General features: G+C 36.0%; 2 protein-coding genes across 5 annotated transcripts in view; one reads left to right on the top strand and one right to left on the bottom strand.

The window, feature by feature from the left end:
* LOC103708612 (nuclear exosome regulator NRDE2) overlaps positions 1–4,213 on the top strand; it is a 32,026-nt gene extending 27,813 nt beyond the window's left edge. The window contains exons 11-13 of one of the 4 annotated variants that reach the window (XR_003385984.2): positions 407–458; positions 762–852; positions 3,663–3,790. Coding sequence is in view for 1 of the 4 variants with exons in the window: in XM_008793623.4 (XP_008791845.2) it covers positions 3,663–3,816 (154 nt within the window). In the remaining 3 variants the exon portion in view is untranslated. Of the gene's footprint in view, positions 1–406; positions 853–946; positions 1,617–3,662 lie in introns of those variants that run through there. The other 3 variants (XR_003385982.2, XR_003385983.2, XM_008793623.4) reach the window with 3 other exon arrangements.
* A 10,986-nt stretch (positions 4,214–15,199) lies between these two features.
* On the bottom strand, positions 15,200–16,936 carry LOC103708614. Its single transcript, XM_008793626.3, has 5 exons — positions 16,744–16,936; positions 16,504–16,655; positions 16,310–16,388; positions 15,701–15,910; positions 15,200–15,615 (listed from the first exon to the last, which is right to left on the bottom strand). Exons 1-5 carry the CDS (start codon positions 16,901–16,903, stop codon positions 15,326–15,328), a joined length of 891 nt encoding a protein of 296 aa, XP_008791848.2. The 5' UTR covers positions 16,904–16,936; the 3' UTR covers positions 15,200–15,325.
* Positions 16,937–22,356: the final 5,420 nt, after the last annotated feature.

Raw genomic sequence — 22,356 nt, 5'->3', positions numbered from 1 at the left:
GGGGGGGGGATATTTCTGCTTTAAAATAAAGTAGTGATGTAGATTCGACATTGTCGTATAAACACTAGCAAATATGGTATGCAGTACCAGTCGGTATTGGACGTACCGTACCAATACCGGTACTGGTATGCCTGGCGTACCACATACCGTACCGTACCGATATGTGGTACGCCTATGCTAGTGCGGCACCGGTACAGCGAACCTTGCTAGCAAATGTATCTGACTAGGAGTAGCTCCATGTGTAAGGTTGACATTGCCCCTTGTGTGATGAGGGGCAATGGTCTGCTGTGATCAGCTAAATATAGGACTGGAGTTTTACATGGTGGCAATGGAGAATATATGGTATTTTGATAGCTGATATTTTTCTCATTAAACATATTCTTACCAGTTTCCACATCCTTTTCAGATTATCCCTTGTGGCTGAGGTGATGATGTGATGCTGTGATGAAAACAAAGTGGTAATATATGGTTCTTGACCACTTGAATAAAATGAATTTGAGCAATTCAGAAAATTGCTCAATTTTTTCCATTTTTAGTTTCCACATCCTTTTCAGATTTTGGCCCTTGTGGCTGAGGTGATGATGTGATGCTGTGATGAAAACAAAGCGGTATATGGTTCTTGACCACTTGAATAAAATGAATTTGAGCAATTCAGAAAATTGCTCAATTTTTTTCCATTTCTTTATACTTAGAAAGGATAAGGGATGATGCTAATGGACTAATGAAGCTTTTACAATGAACTTCAATTATCCCTTTCCAAGTGATGCAGGTCCCCAGTTTCAAGTCGAGGGATTTACTTGGAATACAAAGATTCCCTCTAAAATCCAAGTCTTCACTTAGTTTGTCACCAAGGTGATTGTTCTCATCTTTGGTAGTCATTTAAAGATGTGTTGGTCCATTGATAGAATGCGTAATGTCAATGGATAATGCCTTTTTCATGAAGTAGGTCTGAGAGGGGATGCTGGTATCTGCGACACCCCTTAATGAGGAATCCGGCACCTTTATCCTTATAATGGGTTGCTTAGAGACAGACAAATTAGGTGGGCTTCATATTTTTTGCCAGTATGGTGTGAAATACCGGGCATTTTTTCTTTGTTGGGCCATGGGGCTGGTGAATGAGATTTTAATATTCATTGTTTTGGCACTTTGGCTGCTCATTTATACCATGTTGATGAAGAATGGAGCTTTGATTAATGATCTGCTTAGTGTAGTACGATGGATGTACATATATTTCATTTTTGTATCATTTAGAATGGAAATTGGTCCCTGAGACAAATGCCAGATGGATTCATGTGGGAATTCAACCAAAACTTGCAACCTTTGTGCCGATCCCAAGTCCCCAAAGTTCAACCTCCCTTGATCCATGCTGGATTTTAGTTGAAACATCCATCAATGCCTGTGGTTTCTTCTAAAACGGATAATGATAAAACACGATTCTTTGTAAAACAAGTTTTGTGGGAAATAAGGGGAGATCTGTTTTTCATAATGCTCACTTTTCTGGTTTTATGACTTTTTAAATTTTGGCAAAACATGTTTGATGAAAAACATCTAAACAACTATTCTTGTAATGCCCAATGATTTTGGGTTTTCTGCAAACCTGTTTTACTACCTCTAGGTTATGGCATAATCATTATATGCATTCTATTTCTAGTTCTAGTATATACTTGTAGATGTCTAATTGTAATAACCTTTCCTAACCTATGACTAAGGCCTCGTTTTGCATTGCTATAAGTAGTAGAGCTTTTGTCTGAAGAGCTTTGGCTAGCAAAGCTAGCTTTGAATAAAAAGTTGTTTGCTATTTGGTAACTAACATTTCTGAAATGCTGTAGGACTTTAACATCAATTTAGTAATCAAATCAAGAAAATGATAATAAAGGACATTAAATAGTGTTTTTTTGGTAGTGCATTACTATATGTGTCGTTTATAAATACATCCATGAGAACATATAAAATTTCTAAGAAAGAAGCTGGAAGAATAAAGTAACACTAAGGTGGTTGGCCACATAAGACACATCCCAGTCTGTTGTACCATTTGCCTTCGGATGATATAAGCCACCATAAAGGTATCGAGGGAGTTCAACATCTGCCTATAGTCCTAGATGAGAGGGTGAGTAGCATTATTCTCGGGGGCTATATATGACAGCCATTTGATATCTGCACTCGAATCCCTATCTAGCATAATTCTGGATGCCCTCAAGGTTATAATGGCATAGGTCAGCTCTTCCAATGCTCCTGTGCAACTTGGCCATTGGGACAATAGTATTGCATAACCGACTTCCTATAGATGCAAGGAATGACCCCCTATGGTCCTTGATAACAAAGGCTGCTCCACCATAGACCCCAGAGTCATGCACGCTACCATTGAACTTGATCTTGAGGAATCCTAGGAAAAGGAGATCATCCGAGTATGCGCCGAATCTGCAGAAGAGAGTCACAAGTTCCACTTGTTGGCAAAGAACCTGGGAAGGAGCGACCATGAAAACTGAGAGATGTGAAGAGAAGCTTTCATCCAAATCAATGTTGGCTTCTCGGGGTGCTTTGAAAGATGTGGTCATTCTTGACCAAGCAAAGGTGATAAGCAATGTAGCATATAAGAACCGCCTTGCTCCCATTAACACGGTGCTTTCAATTTTCTAGTTATTTATACTATCAAAAACTATTATTATAAATATTCTTAATTTAATAATTATTATTTTTATATTTAACTAGATAATATAATAAATACTAAATTTTTTAAATTTATTACAAAAATATAATATTTTTACTATATTATTTTATTATGATAATATGATATTATCATTTTAGTATATTATAAGCGTAAATTTTTTATTATTATATAATATGATTGTTATAATATAATAATAATGTTTAAGATAGTAATAATATAATATAATTATATTGTTATTTGATTATACTATGAAAAACTGTTATTATAAGTATTGCTAACATTAATTGTTTTTACATAATTTTTTTAAGAATTTTGTTGATAGAAATTGAACTAAGAGATTTTGCAACCCCCCCTCCACAAAAAAAAAAAAAAAAAGAAGCTTCTCGACCCATCTCAAGTACAGCTTTTGCCCAAAAACTCCATTTTGGAGCTTTTCTCTAATAAATCTTTTTCAGCTTTTGGAGGAGTCAGGAAATTGTTCTGAAATTTTTTCTATACACTTCAAAATCATCCAAAAGAGCTTTTGGTTTTTCAAAAAGTATCTTCTGGCTTTTCAAAAAGTACTTTCTGGCCTTCCAAAAAGTATCTTTTGGCCATGTAGAAGCAATGCCAAATGGGACCTAAATGTTGTTGGAAATCCTTACATGTCCGCATTTTTTTTTTCTTTTAGCAAATCATGGGCCATTTTTTTGTATCAATAAAAATGATTGCCTAGCATTCTTTACTACCTTGAGGGGGATATTCATTTAGATATACCTTTATTTTCTTCTATTGTGCAATGATTTTTGTTCTTTCAGAAATCCAGTTTTTTATGCTTTGCTGTCTAGAACAGTTTGTTCTGAAAGCTATGAATGATGGTGCTGAACTTATGCCCTGTGCTGCTGTAATGGAGCTGTTATTGAATTGTATTTAGTAAGGGTACACTACGAGTAATTTCAAATGTTTATGACTTCTGACATAAGCATGTTTTCTACTTTCTCTAATGTTATTTCAGGTCGAAAAGGTTATGGCTTGATGGATTCCAAAAATTAAGCTCTGTTTTGACTGCGAAGGAGCTGTCTGATCTCCAGGAAGTCATGCGTGACAAAGAATTGCACCTGAGGACTGATATCTATGAGATCCTCTTGGAGGATGGGACAGAGATATGACGTTTCTTACCGTTTAATGACTGTAACATCACAATGTAGCATAAAATCTGACTCCTGTCATCGTGTTCAGCCTAAAACCTTGGTTGTTCAAGGAAACAGAAGGCCAAAAGAGGACTGGAATCGCCCATCAAGGTGTGATAGCAAGTCCCATTCATGTAAAGATTCTGCGACGAACATTCTGAAAGTTCTTACGAGCAGTAGTCTTTGCATGAACTGCCAGGTGGTTATTTTGCTGGTGCTCGAATAGTTGAATCACCCATAATTAGAAACCCAACAGATTGTTTTACTAGGTCCAGAATTAAGTGCGAGCCAAACTCAAGCTGCTCGCGAACAGCTTGTTGAAGGGATTTATCGAGTGTCACAAAAAAGGGGATTTATTGAGTGTTTCTGACCTGTTCGAATATGTGCTTGATTATTTCCAGGGTTAGGTCTCAATCTTGTTGCTGAAATAAGCTCTATTATTTTTAGCCAAAAAAAAAGCTCTATTGTATGGTATGCTCCTAGCTTAAAATAAATATGACAATGTATTTTGTGTTTATCAATCACGATGTATAATATATATTACATGATGTATATATTAGGTCTAATATTTATATTTATTTATTAAATAAATATTTATATAAATTTTAGGTTTAAACAGGCTAAACATTAATGAGCGAAGCAAATTTTGAGTAATGCTGATTCACTCTGTTTCTTCTGCAGTTTCTTGATGGGAGCTCAAACCTGCGTGATCTCTCCGAGGTTGTCAAACCTGCAAGCTATTCATGAGCTAGCTTGAGTTCAGCTATCTGGAACCTGGCTTGATTTAGCTTGAAATGTAAATAATTTATTTAAATTATATATTATTTTAAAATTGTTTCTATATTTATTTATGGTAAATTAATATAGGTTATGTAGAAGAGAATGAATCTCAACCTTAAGATTAAAAATATGATTGGGGTTATCAATCTAAATTATATAAATTTTTATGGTGCCTAAACATTGACTCGATCTTAAATGAGTTATTTTAGCTACCTCACACCCTTACTTTTTCCCTTTTCGTGGAAACCCAAGTGTTCTACTGGCATTGGTTTCGTGATCATCTATTAATGTGGTATGGGAGATAAGTAAGATCCAATGGCACCAATCTCGTAAGATAAGAAATAGGCGTCACCAATTAGTGGTTAACAAGAAAACGCGTCTTGGAGAATAGCTAGATCACCTGTAATAGGGGAATCAAATCAAAGAAGCAATAAGAGACCAACATTTGAACCGATCCAAAAGAATTGTATACAAATTGCATTGTTAAGGGTCTCTTTGGCGTCATTATTATTTTTATATTTTTATTCTCCATAAATTAGTAAATATTACATGAATATTGATGTTGAAGATAGCATTTGCGTAGAATTTTTGCTGTTCCTTGCCATTATTTTTACTCATTTTTAAAAATAATAAACTTTATTTCCAAAAACTTCAAAGATTTTACAAACAATTTAAAAAACAAAAGAGTTTCATTGCACATCTATTCTAGTCTTGCTCACCTTTTTACTTGAGGCTTTTTCAAACAAATGCTAGAAATCAGAAAGCAATGTCGAACTTCCCCTAAATTATCAACATCTTGGCAAATTGTTATTTTTCAATTGTACTTTTAAAAATATATTTCGGTAACCAATTTATTATGTTCCTATGATTCATTGGTTAGCTAACCTTGCCCATAAAATCTCTTAATGGTTTTATTAAACACATAGTTCCTTCTTTTCTCTCTTTTTTTTTTTTAAAGTGTAGACATGGACTCAATTTTGCCTTTACTAGGTTTAGAGGATCTGGCATATAATGATAGATCTATCTTTGTTTTGTAGCTGCCTCTTTCTATGATTTCTATTTATTTCAAATAGATGTAAATGAAAAATTCAATATATCAAAATAATATGAGCTGTAACTTGGAGGAAAGTACTTCACATAGAAGCCCTGCAAAACTTCTCCCAGCTGAAAGACTTTATATCATTGGCATGCTTATGCTTCACCATCTGCAACCAGTTGGATGCTTCTTCCCATGACATATAAGAGGCATATGCCACCTTATTTTTCTCTAGGTATTTCATAACTGCAAACACCATTTCCATCTCATCTAATTAATTCTCAATATTTAGGAGTTCACTGGCTCCTCTTTTTTTTTTGCTGAAACTCACTGGCTCCTTTAAAAGTTGGTATCCCCACCTTCAGAAACTCTGAGATACAATCATGCTATCATATCCAGACACCAGTCCCTATTATTGTTGTTCCTGCCGCTGCAATTATTGCTAGTATAGCTGTTGTTGCTGCAAAAATTGCTACTGTAACTGATATTAGAATTGCTATTGCTGTAACTATTATTGATGGAATCACTGCTGCTGCTCTAATTATTATTACTGGAATTATAGCTGCTGCTGCAACACTTCAACCAAGGTCTCCATAAACTAAAACATCCCAGGCTACTGTTACTTCTTAGCTTGGATATTCTCAGTAAAGATTCTAGCACATTTTTCCTGGCAGGTGTTACCAACCTACTTGTTCAAGGGCTCCCTAGCATAGGACTTATCAATAATGTTGGCAGACTTCTTAGCACATCGTGGTACCATCTCAACTTATATCAGTAGGAGCTCATCATAAAGTTCTGAATTTTGCTAGGTTGCAAGAATATTTAACCACTTATAACAAAGTAGGCAGTACAAAAACATATCTCAGCATCTAGTAGCTAGCTACCCTACTACACTCATCCCACATCAAATTATAAGACCTAAACTAAAATCTAAAGATTTAACATATACTCTTATACCACTTTAATTGTCACACTCTGTTCCAAAATCATAAGTCAAGGACATGGTAACCATCTCACACTTACAGAGATTGACCCAATAAGTATGCGAGGATTTCAATCTGCTAATGAATTTAACATAATTCCGATAACAATTTAATTCATACACAAGTTGTGATAATTGTTAAGACAGCTAAACGTCAAAAATAAAATATTTGATATATTCATACAAATCACCAAAAGCTATAAACAAGGTAATTCCTTATATTTACAACTCTAGAAAAACTTCAAATACTTAACATATTGATAGATAGTTCTCAAGTAAACTCAACAAACAAGCTAGCTTGGTTTAGTCTATATTACAATTCTGACCTTGCCTCTACTTACGCTTCTAAAAGATAATATCATTCTAATCTTTTAAAGTTCTAGATTTGAAAAGAGAAAAGCAAAGATAATGAACTTGACAACCGAATAAGTAATAGTCACTCTAGTTGGATCAAGTGAGTGCCAAAGAAATTTAAATCAACAAGCTTATATAGTGAAATGTTACTTTTTACCAAAATAAAGTTTGCAGAACCCTCAAAATCTTATAGTCTGAAATCATAGATATATTAAAATAATACTACGCTAATATTCTAGAATATTTCTAAAAATTATCGAAAACATCAAATTCTCCTTTATTAATTTATTTTAAGTGCCTAGGGGATCTTAAAAATTACAAAGGGTCAACCGTGATCTACATTTAGGGTCTAACAAAAACTACAATAGTCCTAGACCAATCCAATGTTACATAAAATTTATCATAAAATATAGTAATAATTCTTTTATTTTTTTTATTTCCAAATATAGACCGAACAAGAAGTTCAATTAAGGTTCTTGAGGTTTGGAGGTTTTGAAGGCATCACACATCCTATATAACCCTCATCGATGTATCCAGTGACACCATTAAGAAGATTCCACTATTTATTTAAAACTATATATTGCTGTTAAATTAGAAATCTAAAGAATGAGGATTATTCCTCAATCACGGGAAGGGTTTTCTAACTCAACTCCACATGCCTTTTTTTTTTTTTAGCAATTGCACTTTTACGAGCAAAGAGGAGGTGAGAAAGGGTGAAAGATTGAGAGTATACGTGGGAGAGAGAGAGTGTAGGAAGCTGAGCGATGGCAAGTGTACGAGAGATCAGGGTGGGTGGGGGGAGGGGGACTGAAAGATTGAGAGAGAGAGAGAGAGAGAGAGAGAGAGGAGAGAGAAGTGAGAGAATGAGAGGGAGGCCGTAGGAAAGAAGAATGCAATCAGAATCCTCTATGGTGCGGCCCATGCATTGCATAATGTTGTGCATCTCTGGATAGCCGCCATCAGGAGATGGATGACCATCAAACAACACATGCCATGTATGATATGGCAGATGCTTGTGGACTGCCTTGTTCGATGGCCCTCCATCTTTTGATGGCAGCCATCCACGGCTGCACAACATTCTGCGGTGCCACACGTGTATCACTAAGGTTTTGACCATCTGGCCTAGTACAGTGCTTCTAGTTTCTCTCGAAGATTCCTTCATGCCCAGCGACTTTTGGATCATCCGCTGAACAGATCTCAAAGCATTCTGAACTCGGTGGCCGAGGGACACCTTTTGTTGCATCTGTATCTCTTGAATGAGCTTCTTTGAATGCAATCCTGATGCATCTCTTATGAATGCAACTCATTCCACTAACCTGCACATCACATATTTCTCACCCATTCCCGTCATACACTTGGATTCTCGGTTATTGGACCAATGCATTACGTAATACATACTTCTATCTCAATTTTAACCGGAGCTCCAACAATCCTGAGGTTGCTTAAATATAACTGATACAAACACAACCATCCAAATTGCACATTTTGGACTTCCACTTATTGAAGCAATATGACCAAACAGCTCAATTCATGCAACCAAAGAACTCAGACAACCATTTTTAAACCCGAGCTCGCACACATTTTATACATCTCTTGATCTGACAGACACTTGAGCTCATAAATCCCAAATGCTCAATACAAGCAATTCTTTGTATAAAATCAGACATACTATCAATTGGAGCAATATGACCAAACAGCTCAATTCATGCAACCAAAGAACTCATACAACCATTTTTAAACCCGAGCTCGCACATATTTTATACATCTCTTGATCTGACAGACACTTGAGCTCATAAAACCCAAATGCTCAATACAAGCAGTTCTTCGTATAAAATCAGACATACTATCAATTGGACCAACAAAAGTCTAAACATACTACCAGATATAGATTTTTCACCAAATTAGCCAACAGATATAGATATACTTTCAAGCCCTTATTACAAAAAAAGAAGTTAAGATATTTTCTCCCTAATGTTGGCAGTCATATTAACTAAGAGGCTGATTATTTTCAAAGCCCCTAAATATGATTTTTTTAGATGTTTTCCAACTAAAAGAAATCCGGAACAAGTGTATTTTTTTTTCCTGTGAACTAACCTAGGTTTAGAGAAAAACAGTTCCTAAGAATGTCTTGAGACTTGTGTGTTAGTTATGAAACAGTGAGTTCCATCTATCAAATTGCATGATAATGATCTGCTACTTCTAGTAGAATATGATGGAATTCTATTTCTGTAGCATTCTGTTGACATCCAGCTTTCACTATTAGCAGGTACCAGCATGACAGGCTTTTGTGATCAAGAATTCTATTATTACCTGGTTGGAAGCGGGGCTAGAGTGATATTTAATAGTAACAGTTCCATATACTTCGAATGCTACTTTCTAAAGTACTGTTTATTAGTCTCTTATTCCATTGAAGATCCACAGAACTCATGGGAAGTAACATAAAGGCATCAAGAGCTTGGCAGATTATTTCAGCAAGTGAGAGAGCTTATATCAGGTTCACAAGTAAAATTGTTCATTCGTAAATAATTTATTCCTAGAGGAATGGCACTAAGCATCTTCACATTGTTTTTTATATATTTGTAATAACTGAGGATCTCATCTAAAAAAGCTAGCTAAAAGGTTAATATTAGGATTTCTTGGTCCTGTATAAGTACTCAAGATCTATCTAGTGCAAAATCATTGTGGGACTAAACACATGCCTGCACGGATTTTCACAATGTTCGCATGTGTAAGAATCCATGACCAATCTTCTTTTTTTTTTTTCGGTGCATGCCAATCATATTTTTTGAAGTCATTGTTTGGGTTCTTCCAATTGTATTGCATGTTTACCGAACAACTAGGAAAACCAAAATGGACAAAGTTTATTTAACCACCAAGGACTCTGATGAGTGTGCTGCAGCAGCTATACTGACAGATGCCTAGCAGCATTCCACGGGTATCGTAATGGATTTGCTACCCTGATCTCCTTGGTCCAAGCTTGTAAAAAAAATAGGGACTTTAATTCTGAGCTAGATCCAAAACAGTACACCTAAAAGGAGAGACAGTTCTATGCCCGCCTGCCGGAGTAAAAAGCATATCTTGGTGAATATGGTTAAAGTGATGACTGATGAATCAGGATCTGAAGAGCATAAAGTGAACCCCGACTCTTGCCAGCTCTCTGGAAGATTGTTTTCTTTATGTACAGCAGGAATCTGAACATGTTGCTCAAAGCCTAGAGGGCATGTGATAATCTTGGTTTATATTAATTAATGTTTATGGACAGACTAATACCTGATATCTTAGGTACTTCAAAAATTTTATGACAACTGCTAACCAAAGGCAGAATTTCAGAGAAAGTTGGATCCGAAAGGACTGGACCCATTTAAACAAAGTTCAAATTTCCGATCCGACGAGATTTTTTGAATCAGGCTTTGTCGAGCACCATCTGATCATGTTCTTTGTTTACAGTCGGAAAAGCCTTGTTTTACTTCTTTGATGCAAGTTCTACGATCAGGAGTTATATCATTGGCTCATGCAGTACTTTGCTAATGTGTCATGAATGCAGGATATAACATCATGCTAGTGCATATAACTGTAGCAAGCATTCTAGGATCTCTGTCTGCAGAGAAGATTGTTTTTCTTTAAGGCATGGCGGAATGAACAGTTCTCCTCCCTTTTTACTTGATTTTCACAAAAAGTATTGAAGAATCATAAAAGCAGCCCATGAAAGGTTAAAGGTGGAGTGGAAGGAGTTTTATAATTACAAAAAAAAAAAAAAAGGATTTTGTTAGGATATGTACTTTTCTTCAATATACATATGGAGTTAATAAAACCACAATAATGTGTTTTAATCTTCTTCAAAAATTTACCTTCTTAGTATTTCTTTTGATTATGCCTCTTTTATATCATGTCAAATGTACAGAGAATAAATAATTCACAAGAAAACACATATATAATGATCAGTAATCAAGCTTGCTTACTAGCACCCAATGTTTTGAACACAATGGAATTGTTCAGCATGGATGCTGTTTTTGTACGCATCGATTCCTTTTCAACCACTCAGCAGGTGAATAGACCACCCTTTTCTAGCCATCGACTCCTGAAAACCATGCACTAGTACGTAAAGCCAGCATGGCTGCCACTAGTCCAAACCCATCGTCCCACACTTTATCAAAGAGAGCTCATAGCCACTGTCCCAAATCACCCCCACACCCCAATGCACGGCTCGGACGATACATTCAGAGCAGTCACCAGAACTTGTGTGTCACTGCATCCATGAGGCCAGAGCTTAGAGCCGCTATCCTCTTGCTCTGGTTGATAAAAATGAGGAATCTTTGTAAAACAAATGGGGAAAGAAAGGGACTCGCACAAGGTGGCTTTCTGGCCTCATGTCTCCCTGTAACCCATGGCCGCATGGCCTATATCTTGTACTACGATATACAGTTCTATATTCCACTAGCACGCAAAACGATAGTTGGGTACGGCCAGGTCAATCATTCACCCACTTAGGCCCTTACATGGGTGGGTTTGGACAAGGAGGCAAGCTTGGAGAGTTCTCATAATGGAAGTCGATGTCTGGGCGTGACCTTGTTTGGCCTCTGGGATCGTGTCAGTGGTACGTGGGAGCAGCTGAGAGCTTTGGCTTGCCTTTTTATCAGTAACCTTGCCTTTTATCTGGAACCGTATCGTGCCAAATCTTCGAAGCAATTTCAAAGAAAAGTGCCTGAATTCAAAAGATGCGTTGGATTTCTCTTGGCTGCTTAGCACGTGTGGATATCTCTGGACAGATTTGGGAGAGGACATGAATCTTCCATTGCGAACCATAGCAGCAATCTTTGTTGATATATATATAAATATGAGATGGAATTTTCTCTTGTTTTTAAGCTTTTGGATGTCTGCAGTCTTCTTGTTTGTTTAAGCCAGGATTATTTGTGGGTGAAATTTTGGAATGCATGTAAGTATTTGTCTCTTAAGAACTTAGTGTAGGAAGTTGCACAAGTAAGAATTGACCTTTGGTTGAACGTAGTTAAGGTTTCCCTCAAAAGAATGTATGAAAAGTGCCAGACCAATCCTCAAAAATATATATATATATATATATATATATATATATATATATATATATATATATATATATATATATATATATAAATAAAAAAAAACTAAGTGGAGGAGTTTTCACTCTGATTAATTGCATTATTTGATATATCTTAATATTTGAGCTTATAATTGAGTACAATTAATTTTTCAATCTACATTCTGGCTTTACCATGACGGAAGTGGGCAACGGAGACAGAGAGCGCAAAAGGCGTCGGTCGTGGGGATTATTATAAAAGTTGCTGATGCTAAAATATTATTTGAACTAAAGTTGTTCCTGAGTTGTACACGCACAAACACACACTTGAACTTAAATTCATATTATCACCAAACGTATTCAAACATGATTGTCTCACAACATCAACTTAAAGCAAGATTAAAAGATAAGAAAAAGAATAAAGAATTGCACCTCACGATAGGAGAAGTTATATTAATTAATCAGAATTAGTCCATTTAAATTATATATGTTCTTAAAGTTACAAAAATTTATTTGATTAATAAATAGGCAGAGTTTGATATGAAGTTTGATGGAAGACAATTACGAACTATTGACGCTGATGATAAATTTGAAGGGATTGTAAAACTGTACCTAGTACCATATCCACATTCCACAAAAAATATTGTATGGCTCTAATTGGATGTAGCATCCATATAAGGTAATTGTTCTTCGAGCAACACTAATAGAATATGCATGCCAAGCTGGTTTGGAATTTAGGTATGGCTCTAACTAGAGGAAGCATCCATATAAGATAATTATTTTTTTCGAGCAGCACTAATAGAACATGCATGTCAAGCTGATTTGGAACTTAGGTGACATGTAGCTGAAAATAATAATTGTAAGATTTAATTAGGATGGGTCAATTTGCAAATCGTGATACGAGTTCTAGTCTCGTGTAAAAATCATTTGTCTCTAAATTTAGTTCAAATTACAAGTTATTTATCTCAGACCTGCCAACTTCAATCGTCATTTAACTGCAATATTGTCCAAGGGCTTCTATACTGTTCTCTACATTCTGATTACCCTCGCCTTTAACTTTCCCGAGCTACCCTAAACCACCATTAAAAACCTTGCACAGTTCCAACTCCACAACCACAAGGGAGTTTGCTCTTTCCTCTACCCTCCAAATTAATTCTCAGGACTAATGAACAATAGTTAAAAATAGTACATAACATATACTTCAACTTTGCAAGATATACTCACTTTATCAATCCCTTTTTTATATAACTATTACTCAAAGTTTTAACTTTTAACACATGCATTCCAATTTCCTAGGTATTTATTAATGAATTACCACTCCTTCACTAAATCGGAAGCATGTTGTTACGTGCCATCTACGCATGACTATTGACTTTGAGCTCTGTATCTCAGTGGGAGGCCAATGATTATGTCTTCTGTTACCATGCGGGTATAAGTCTCAACTCATAAAGCAAGATGCATAAACTACAAACATTCAGAGGAAAAGCTAAAGGATACACAAACTCTCTTACACTATCTTAATTAAAAGAAGCATATCAAGATGATTAGTATACATAATTCTACTGAGTTAACCCATTCTCCAAGGCATCATTTGTCGTTGGTCAGGCAATTTTATATTGGTAATACCTATCAAATCGGGATCAGACAGTCAGAGTTATGATCACCTGCAGCGAGTTTGGTGGGGCCGATCCCACCCACGCCTTGTGCGAGTGTGAAGCTGGCTCGTGCATGCGGCCACATGCAACGTGGGGGCCACTGCCATCATCGTTTTCCGTGAAACGGCCGGCAACTTTCGGACATCCATCATCTCGGACTGTGGGGGTGGCAGGCCGACGTCTCTGCATGCAATGCTTAACTGCGATCCGTTAGTGGGAAGGCCAATACACGCAGAAAAGAGAGAGAGAGAGAGAGAGGCAATGGAAATTGGAGTTGATGGAACTTGGGCCCGGGTATTCCTGTTTTTAGTTCAAATCAGCTTGACTTTGGGGGGAGGAGGAGGACAGGATCCAACTTTTGATGCCGACTCCCATCCATGGGACAGCCATCCCTTTCATTTTTCTGTGAGGAGGACCCACAGGTGCAACCGATTTGGTGACTTCAGTAGGTCTTTTTTGCATTATTTTTCATCACTATGTATCATAGGTCATGAATGGGGGAACTGTTTGTGAAGCAAGGACCACTTTGTGAGGTTGGATTTGATCTGAAAATTTTCAAGTACAAATATATCTTAGGCCTTAATCATAGGCTGGGATGGAGTTGTCCATGCAAATATTGCATGTCCCAAGCATAGGCACAAGTGTGCATAGTAGGAGGTGGCTTGTGAGTTTTGGAATAAAGGTTGCTGGTGCAAATTTCAAACATATGGCTCAAATGACTCTAGTTTAGTATTGCTCGCACCATTAATTTCTCTCAAGAGAGGACGGGTGGTCACGCATTAGTTTCATGCTGAGTTTGAACATTTTTAGGTTGGACAAGACTTTTTGAGCTCTTTTATTATTTTTTTATTTAGTAGATTGATCTAGTTTGATTTATGTCAAATGTAATTTGCGAGGCCAATATATAATAGGCTCGAGTCCAAAATATTAGGTAATATGGGCCCAAATCAGATTGGACTAGCTATATATATGGGGTATATATAGGTCTCCTCCACCAACTTGCTGTCCTATTCTTGGGGTCAGTATTAATTAATTATCAATAATTCTTAACACATACTAAGCTAAACATCTCATTAATCATATATATATATATATATACACACAATATGTTAATTCTTTGTTGTGGGCCGGCAGTCGCCTCAAATCTCAAATTTGGACACGTAAAAACATCGTTTTTCAATGCATCTTTGAAAATATGTCGTTGCTTCTCTTTGTTTTTATTTTTATAAAGAAATTTCTTCTCCTAAATCCAATTAGGAGCTGAACCCAATCATCTCTCTTTTTTCGTCTTTTGAGTTCCTCCGATTTCTTTCGGTGCTTGAAAATTTGCAATGGTTAATTAATTCCTGTGGCAACATGTGACGAGGACTAAGAAAGGAGGGTCAGATTAGTTGCTTTCAATGCCCTTCAGAAACTTCACCATGTACTTCGCCATACCTATTTACATGCCCAACATGGAAAATATAATTAACCAAATATAAATCTGATTCATAGCTATTGTTTGGAATATTTATTACCACAAAGCTAATATATATCATTACCACTGGAAACGTTACATTTACATGGATGCAACATCTATACATACACATCGAGCTAGTCTCATATTGTACCCAGAGCAAGGCTTAAAGCCTTCACCCTCTTGTTCTTATGATAGTGATAGTTCCGCTCCCCTGAGTGTGGATCCTTGTGAGGCTCACGACTGCCTTCCCGGAAAGTCCTGGTCCGTCCGGCGACACGCATGGACCGCAGGCGTACTCCCCCACAGGGTGGTGAACAGGCCTGGCTGGGCGCATGAGGAGCCTTGCATTGATATCGTCAAGAGTCACGTCCCCCTCCAGTCCTCCAGGCTTCACCACTACAAAGGGATAAACCACCCCCACTGCCTTCTTCTTCTTCCTTGCACCATGCCGGATCTCGGTTTCTAGGAGATAGCTTACCATGTCAATGAGATTTTTCGTAAGAAATGAGAGAAAGGAGGTGCGCTCTTGGTTGTAAGTTATGACTACCTTTGGGAGAGAAACTTTTGATTACTGTAGGGGAAGGATGAGAAGCCTCGGAGTCTTTTGACTCATGGGTAAGTTTTCCACTTGGATCTTCAGACAAGGGTTTCTCCAGGGAGGAAAGAGAAGGGAGGGGCTCTTGTTGGTGTGGCGATGCATTAGCTTCCTGCAGCGTGCTGGGGCCTTTCATAGGCATGAGTAAGTTCAGCGGATCTTCTGTAAACAATAGACGAAGAACTTCCAATAAGTTAACAGTTTTGATAATCGCTCTAATCATCGCAGCAATTATGCAATAATCACGACCAAAGCTTAAAAAGTAAGGTGGTCAGGCTGGTGTTATTACTAATTCATTGCAACATTATGTGCAAATCGTGGTCAAGGCTTTAACTTATCAGTACCACGCCTACGATCTGGTGTTGGGCCCAAACGAATCTCTTGGTGGGGACGTAGTGACTCGGGGAACCAACAAATGGCAAACTCTCTCTCCTTCCATGAGCTTTCGCACATTAAACTAAATAACTTCAAAGGATGGTCATTGTGCTAACAGGGTTCGCCGTAGGGAAGCACCTATGAAGTAGGTATAGATTGACAAATAGGAAGAGCCTTGAAATTTACCGGAGACAGTACTGTTATCTTGAAACATGTAATTCAAATCGTCCAAGGGATCTACATGGCAATTTGAATCCCAGAACCCCTACAAACAAAAGATATCAAGAAAAATAAAAAGAATCAGTGCTTAAAAGCACCAACAGTTCGGATGACAATTAAAAGCACCATAATTCAAAAAAAAAAAGAAAAGGAAAACGTACTTGAAGAAGATCTTGGAGGTCTTTAGTCGTCGAGATCGGATCGTCATGACCATTTGAAGCCGTTCGTCTCCGCTTGCACCGATCACTCCAGTCGGCCACTGCATCTTGTAAGTACCCAGTGGAGGCCTCTGAGGACAGTGGAGACTCCATAGCTATCACCAAAACACAGTGCAAGCTCGAACATCAGGCTGAAACTACCATGGATGCTAAGAAAAGAGATGAGGAAGTGCTGCTGTGTACCCAAAGGTATGAATTCATGGTGATCGCCAAGTCCAAAGGTTGGTGGATCCCAAATGTCCAAAGAGGGTTGGAAGGGAAATAGAAAACAGTTGTCTAAGGCCATCATGTCTCTAGACCAAGCCTGCTGCTGCTCTCTATCTCTCCCATATGCTGTCTCCATGGAGGTGTGTGCTTAAATAGGAGGCTTTTGGGAAAAGGTTTGGCCTCTCGGATGATTAGGGGCACTCGGTCAATGGCAGTGGGAAGGTAAAAGAGCAAAGAATAAAATAATATTCAAAGAAAAAGGTAGGTGGTTTGGTTCTTTCTCGTGATTCGCTACGTTGATCCCTTTTATCTTTTTTTTTTATAATCTTGTGGAAAATCTTTTCGGAGGGTAAACTTTTTTTTTTGAATTTTACTGCGATAAATATATGTGTTACATTTTTTGGGTGGGGGGCTAAATTATTGCTCGCTATGATGTGTTTTATATTCAAAGGACGGGCTCCACGTTCTAAACAAGAAGCTCACCAAGGAACGGGACACCCAAAAAATAACCCCACAAAGATGAAAGGGGGTCTTGGACCTCTTAAAGGGTTTAAAAGATGCTAGATTTCTATAGACAAAGGGATTCTAACAGACTTTTTTTTCAAAAAAAAGGAAGAGTGGAAGTAATATGATTTCATACTAACTTCTAAATCAACGGGTGACAGAAAATATGGACTAAGAGAAGAAAATGAGATAATAAGTTAGAAGAAAATTTAATTCTGAAATAATCACTTTCAGGTTGTTTTATAATTCAGTTTTAACTAAATTTATCCAAATCTAAAATTTTTAGCACCACGTACATTAGCATGTGAATTATAACTAGTACCTAAGATGTTTCTAATTTGAACCTATTACTCTTCATAGATGATAGTAAATAAGGGAAGATAATAGCTGCAGCGATGAAAAAAGTTAATGAAGAATAATTTCAGGAGCTCAAAGAGTAATGTTAAGCAAATATGGTAAGGGAGTAAGGCTTGATATCCTGCTGCTATTTATATAAAATTATTTTTGGATAGGGAACCAGCAATATCAATTCTATCATTTCATTAAAATCACCGAGAGACAATAAACATGGATTTAAGTGTTTAACAGCACATGACAATCACTAAATAGTACTGTACTAAGGGGTAGGTGGTTTAGTAGAGTACTAGAGGGTGCCTAATTTTAAGCATTCGACACTTTAATTAGGAACTAGTGCTTCAGAAGTAGTAGAAAGTCACATGGCCACTTTTAGTTAAATATGGCTAGACATGGCTAATTATGCACCGCATAACTATAATCGCTACCATACATGATAAAGTATAGTCAAATACAGTAACAATAATTTGAAAAATGCTTCTCCATAGCATTTCCAACGTCGCTCCAATCCCATACATGTTGATTGGTGTAATGATTTATGCAGCTTATCTTTCATCCTTGCGACTCTAGTACCAATCTCCTCATCGGAATTCCAAGGCAAGTGCTCTCAGTATGGAATGAAGTGATGCTGGAAGCAACACTCATAATTTAAATAAAATAAATTATTTAAACATCTTTTTAACTTAGGATCTATTTTACTTAGTACCTTTGATTTTAAAAAGTTTTAAAGTGGTCCCTAAAGTTCATTAAGTGGTTCAATATAGTCCCGAGCTCTATCCAACATCCAACACCGTTAAGACTCTACCATAAAGAATAATTTTTTTCTTATAGAAATTGTTTATTTTTCAAAAAATATACTTTCTTCTTCTCTTCTCATCCCTCCTACTTCCACCACCTCGTCCACTTTTGACACCTCCTCCTCCTTCTTTCCAATCCCCATCGTTGGTTTCGTCTCTCTTCTCTATTTCTTCATTTATCTAACCTAGTCCAACCTGAGGCTTATCTACTCTCACCACCGCCTCCTCCTCCTCTTCCAATATGTCCTCCTCTCTAAATCCCATCACCATTCTTATTCCTTTTCTCCATCCCTTTTCTTCATCTAACCTTATTCTAGTCTTCACCCGAGCTCCACCCACTCCCACCATATCCTCCTCTTCCAGTGCCTCCTTATCTTCTTCTTAAAATGTCGCCAGTGCCCTCATACCTTCTTTACATCTAACCTGGTCTCAAGCCCTATTTGCTCCACCATCTCCTCTTCCAACACCTCCTTCTAGCTCTTTAAAATTCGCCACCATTCTCATCCCTTCTTATCCCTCCTCTCTATCTAAACCACTCTTCATAAGGATATTTTTTGTCCTAAAAGTCTCACATGACCATCATATGATGGAATCTTTTGAGCTCAGGTAAACAAAGATAGACTATACGACCATATTGAATCATTTAACTAACTAGAAAGACAACTTTGAAACTTTTTAAACTCGAAGAATATTTGGTGAAACTAGCTCTAAGTTGAGAAAGTATCTTATTAATTTTTTTAAATATATCAGTTTCAATATGTAAGAAGTGATTTTGGAAAGCATTTTCGATGAAGCCGCTTTACAAAAGTGAGAAAGATTTGCAAGTTACACTAGTTACTTCGCTTGCTTAGATCTTTAAGTCTAATGAAAATGGGCCCTTGATTTGCATGAACCATATTCTAATTTTGTGTGTGCATATGTATTTGTGTGAGAGTGTGAGAGAGAAGAGAAGAAGAAAGAAAGAAAGAAGAAAAGCAAGCCCCAGGACAAGAGCTGTGTTGAGCCATTTGGTGCTTTTCACCATACTTTTGTAATATTAACTTATTCTCTGCCTTTGAGGCTTCCTCAAATCAATTACCATTGACATTACTTTTTGTGAAAAAAAAGAATAATCCTCCTGCAAGTTTGATAATAATGCTAGAGATATTTGCACACTATTAATTTTTTTTGCCATATGGTAAGAGGGGATATTTGTGCAACTCACAGGATTTTTGCAAAACACAAAAGTTGCAGGTTCATTATAGATTGCTAAATCGGCAGATATGAGCCTAGTGAACTTTTTGGGCATGCATAGTAGGTACCCTAAAGTATTTTCTTAAAAAATTTTATAGGTGCAACATATAGTTGCTTGAGTAACAAATTTATAAGTTGGAGGCATCTTGCAACTCCACCTTATAATTTATTTTAACATATATACGTAATGTGGTAGATTCCGAAATTATAAAATTATCGAAATCTTTGCAATAGTAGCCACCAATAGCTTCTACATGAGATAATTTTTAGGTTCTTAGGTAAATGATAAAGTTGTTTGTGGTTCAACCTAGACATGTGTTGGAAGTATGGCTAGTGCATAAGAGCTGGTTCAAATGGTATATTTTAGAGGTTTGATGAAGATTTATAGGCACTCACAAATAAAATTAAGAATTCAAATTGTAATTGAGATTACAAGTCATGTGAATTGACTATTTTTCTATAGGCATGATTCCAAGTTTGTGTTTTTGAGATGTCTAAGTATTTTCTTCAAAGCTGACTTTGATTTTGTATTTTGAGTTGACTAGTTTGATCATTTCAATAACTAAAATTATTCTAGAGAGGTTTTGTGACTTTTCTTGGATTAAAGAAGGAAATAAATTTATTTATTTATTTATGGATTAAAAGAGTTGATATTATAATCTTGAGTTGAGATCATTCTTTTTTTTGTTTTGGAGATTCAGAGAGGCTAATCCCCCTTTTTCTATCCTATATCGAACCCACTATTCAAGGGTAGACTTTGAATTGCCCCTTTACTCAAGTAGCAAGGGGTAATACCATCTAGGCTAGCTAAGTGGTTGAGTTGAGAATTATTTGGCAGTTGTTCAAGTGTTCTAGTTTGCTTAGGAGTTGTTTTAATCAATTCATACTGCTATTTAGTCTTTGCAATGCACATCTTTGATGAAAAAGTAGAACGGACAAAAAGAAAGATGAGAAAAAAAAAAATAAGAGGTGGTGTATGAATGGATTTATTTTCCAAAAAAGAAAACTATGAATAAAAGATATGGTTGGAATCCATCTTGTAGAATATACTTTTTTGAGTAGAATAAAAATGGATTTAAAAGTGAAGGAGTCCTACACTTGAATAATCCATTATAATAGTAGTGATATACAAGAGAAGAACATAGTTATAAATTTTATTATTAGTTTTCTGTTATAAATCAATTTTCTTTCTCATGGTATATTTGTGGAATCATAAAGTGGTTTTCTTAGCTTTCAAGCTTTTTTTGTTGGTGTTACTAGCCCATGCCAACTACTTTTGAACAAGGCTAAGTAATATTAGTGAGCTATCTTTTATATACTCAATGGTGCCTTATGAACTTCATTTTCAAAAAATAATTTAGTTGTAAGTCCTATACTCGAAAATTTGCTTACTTGAAATTAGAAACAATGATCTCTTCCCTTGTGTTATTTTTTAGTGTTATAAAATTCTTGCAAATGTTGATATTCTTTTCCCCTTGCAAATAGTTACTAACTAACTATCTTGGGAGAGGTTGATTGCCAAATCAATTACTCCTTCATTACCAGCTCCTAAAGTATTCTAGAACTAAACTTGAGGAGTTGTTGGTGGTTACACCTATTACTCATTTGACCCATTCCCTATTAATTTTAAGTCATGGTCTCTAATATTCATTTAACATAGTGTTGGAGTTAAATTTGTTGGAGCTGTTAGAGTCAAAATTTTCTTTATCCAATTATTTGTTTAATTAACTTAGTTGATCGTATCCAAGTTTCAATCTTTATAAGTGTGATGTGGCATGCACTAACGGAGGTGTTAAGCTTGATATATAATCTTATAGTATTCCCTATCCACTTCATCTTTTCGAGTATATTGTTTAGTTAGCAATAGTATTATCAAAAAAATATTTCAAAATGCAAATCATCCCACGTTTGCTTGATATAATGATAAACATGGCTAGGTGAGTTAAAATGTTGATACAAAGGATCTTGGCGTAATGCTGTACAATATAAGAGCACTTGGTTTCATCTTATTAGGTTCGTGAGACTTCATATTGTGTGCCTATCATCATAAACTTCTCTAATGCTATCTTAGAACGTCTTAAAAAAAAATCAAGTCCACAACCTTCTCTTAAGAAAGGATAGAGAAGTTTATAACCTAAATAGAAGGTATAAACTTAAAAAAAATTTATCATAAAAAGATGGTTATTAGTGATGATACTATTTCGTCACTCAAAATTAAATAATAGAGATGAAATATACCGAAGCTGTTTCAATATTTGATATTCGATCGGTAGGGCTGAAATTGGATTGAATATAGATCGGATACTAGCATATTCATATTCATATTTATTTTATTTGATGAATACAGATACAAATATGAATGTTAGTTGGATGTAAAAATTTATATTTATATTTATTTTAAACAGGTACAAATATATATCGAATACCAAAAATATGGATATAAATACGAATATAAATCGGATAATTAAACTTCATGGCCATAAAATCAAATATATTACCAAGTAGATGACAAATAAGATATAGATCTTAGTCAGATATAAAAATTTATATTCATATTTGTTTTAAACTGGTATGGATAATAAATGAATATCAAAATATGGATATAAATATGGATAATTAAACTTCATGGCCATAAAATCAAATATATTATTAAGTGGATGACAAATCAAGTTAATAGCATGTCAATGTGGTCATTTATTTT

This window comes from Phoenix dactylifera, chromosome 8 (genome assembly GCF_009389715.1).
Source record: "Phoenix dactylifera cultivar Barhee BC4 chromosome 8, palm_55x_up_171113_PBpolish2nd_filt_p, whole genome shotgun sequence".
NCBI classification, from domain to species: Eukaryota; Viridiplantae; Streptophyta; class Magnoliopsida; order Arecales; family Arecaceae; genus Phoenix; species Phoenix dactylifera.
Note: the sequence above shows the minus strand (reverse complement) of the source record. Positions and strands in the feature narration are given on the sequence as shown.

Bases quoted from the DNA above. Each gene is read 5' to 3' on its own strand.
- LOC103708614 (XM_008793626.3), bottom strand. From the start codon at position 16,903: ATGGAGACAGCATATGGGAGAGATAGAGAGCAGCAGCAGGCTTGGTCT. The intron at 16,656-16,743 runs GTACACAGCAGC...TTTTGGTGATAG, and splicing joins CCATGAATTCATACCTTTGG to CTATGGAGTCTCCACTGTCC. The intron at 15,616-15,700 runs GTAGTCATAACT...GCTATCTCCTAG, and splicing joins CAAAAGTTTCTCTCCCAAAG to AAACCGAGATCCGGCATGGT.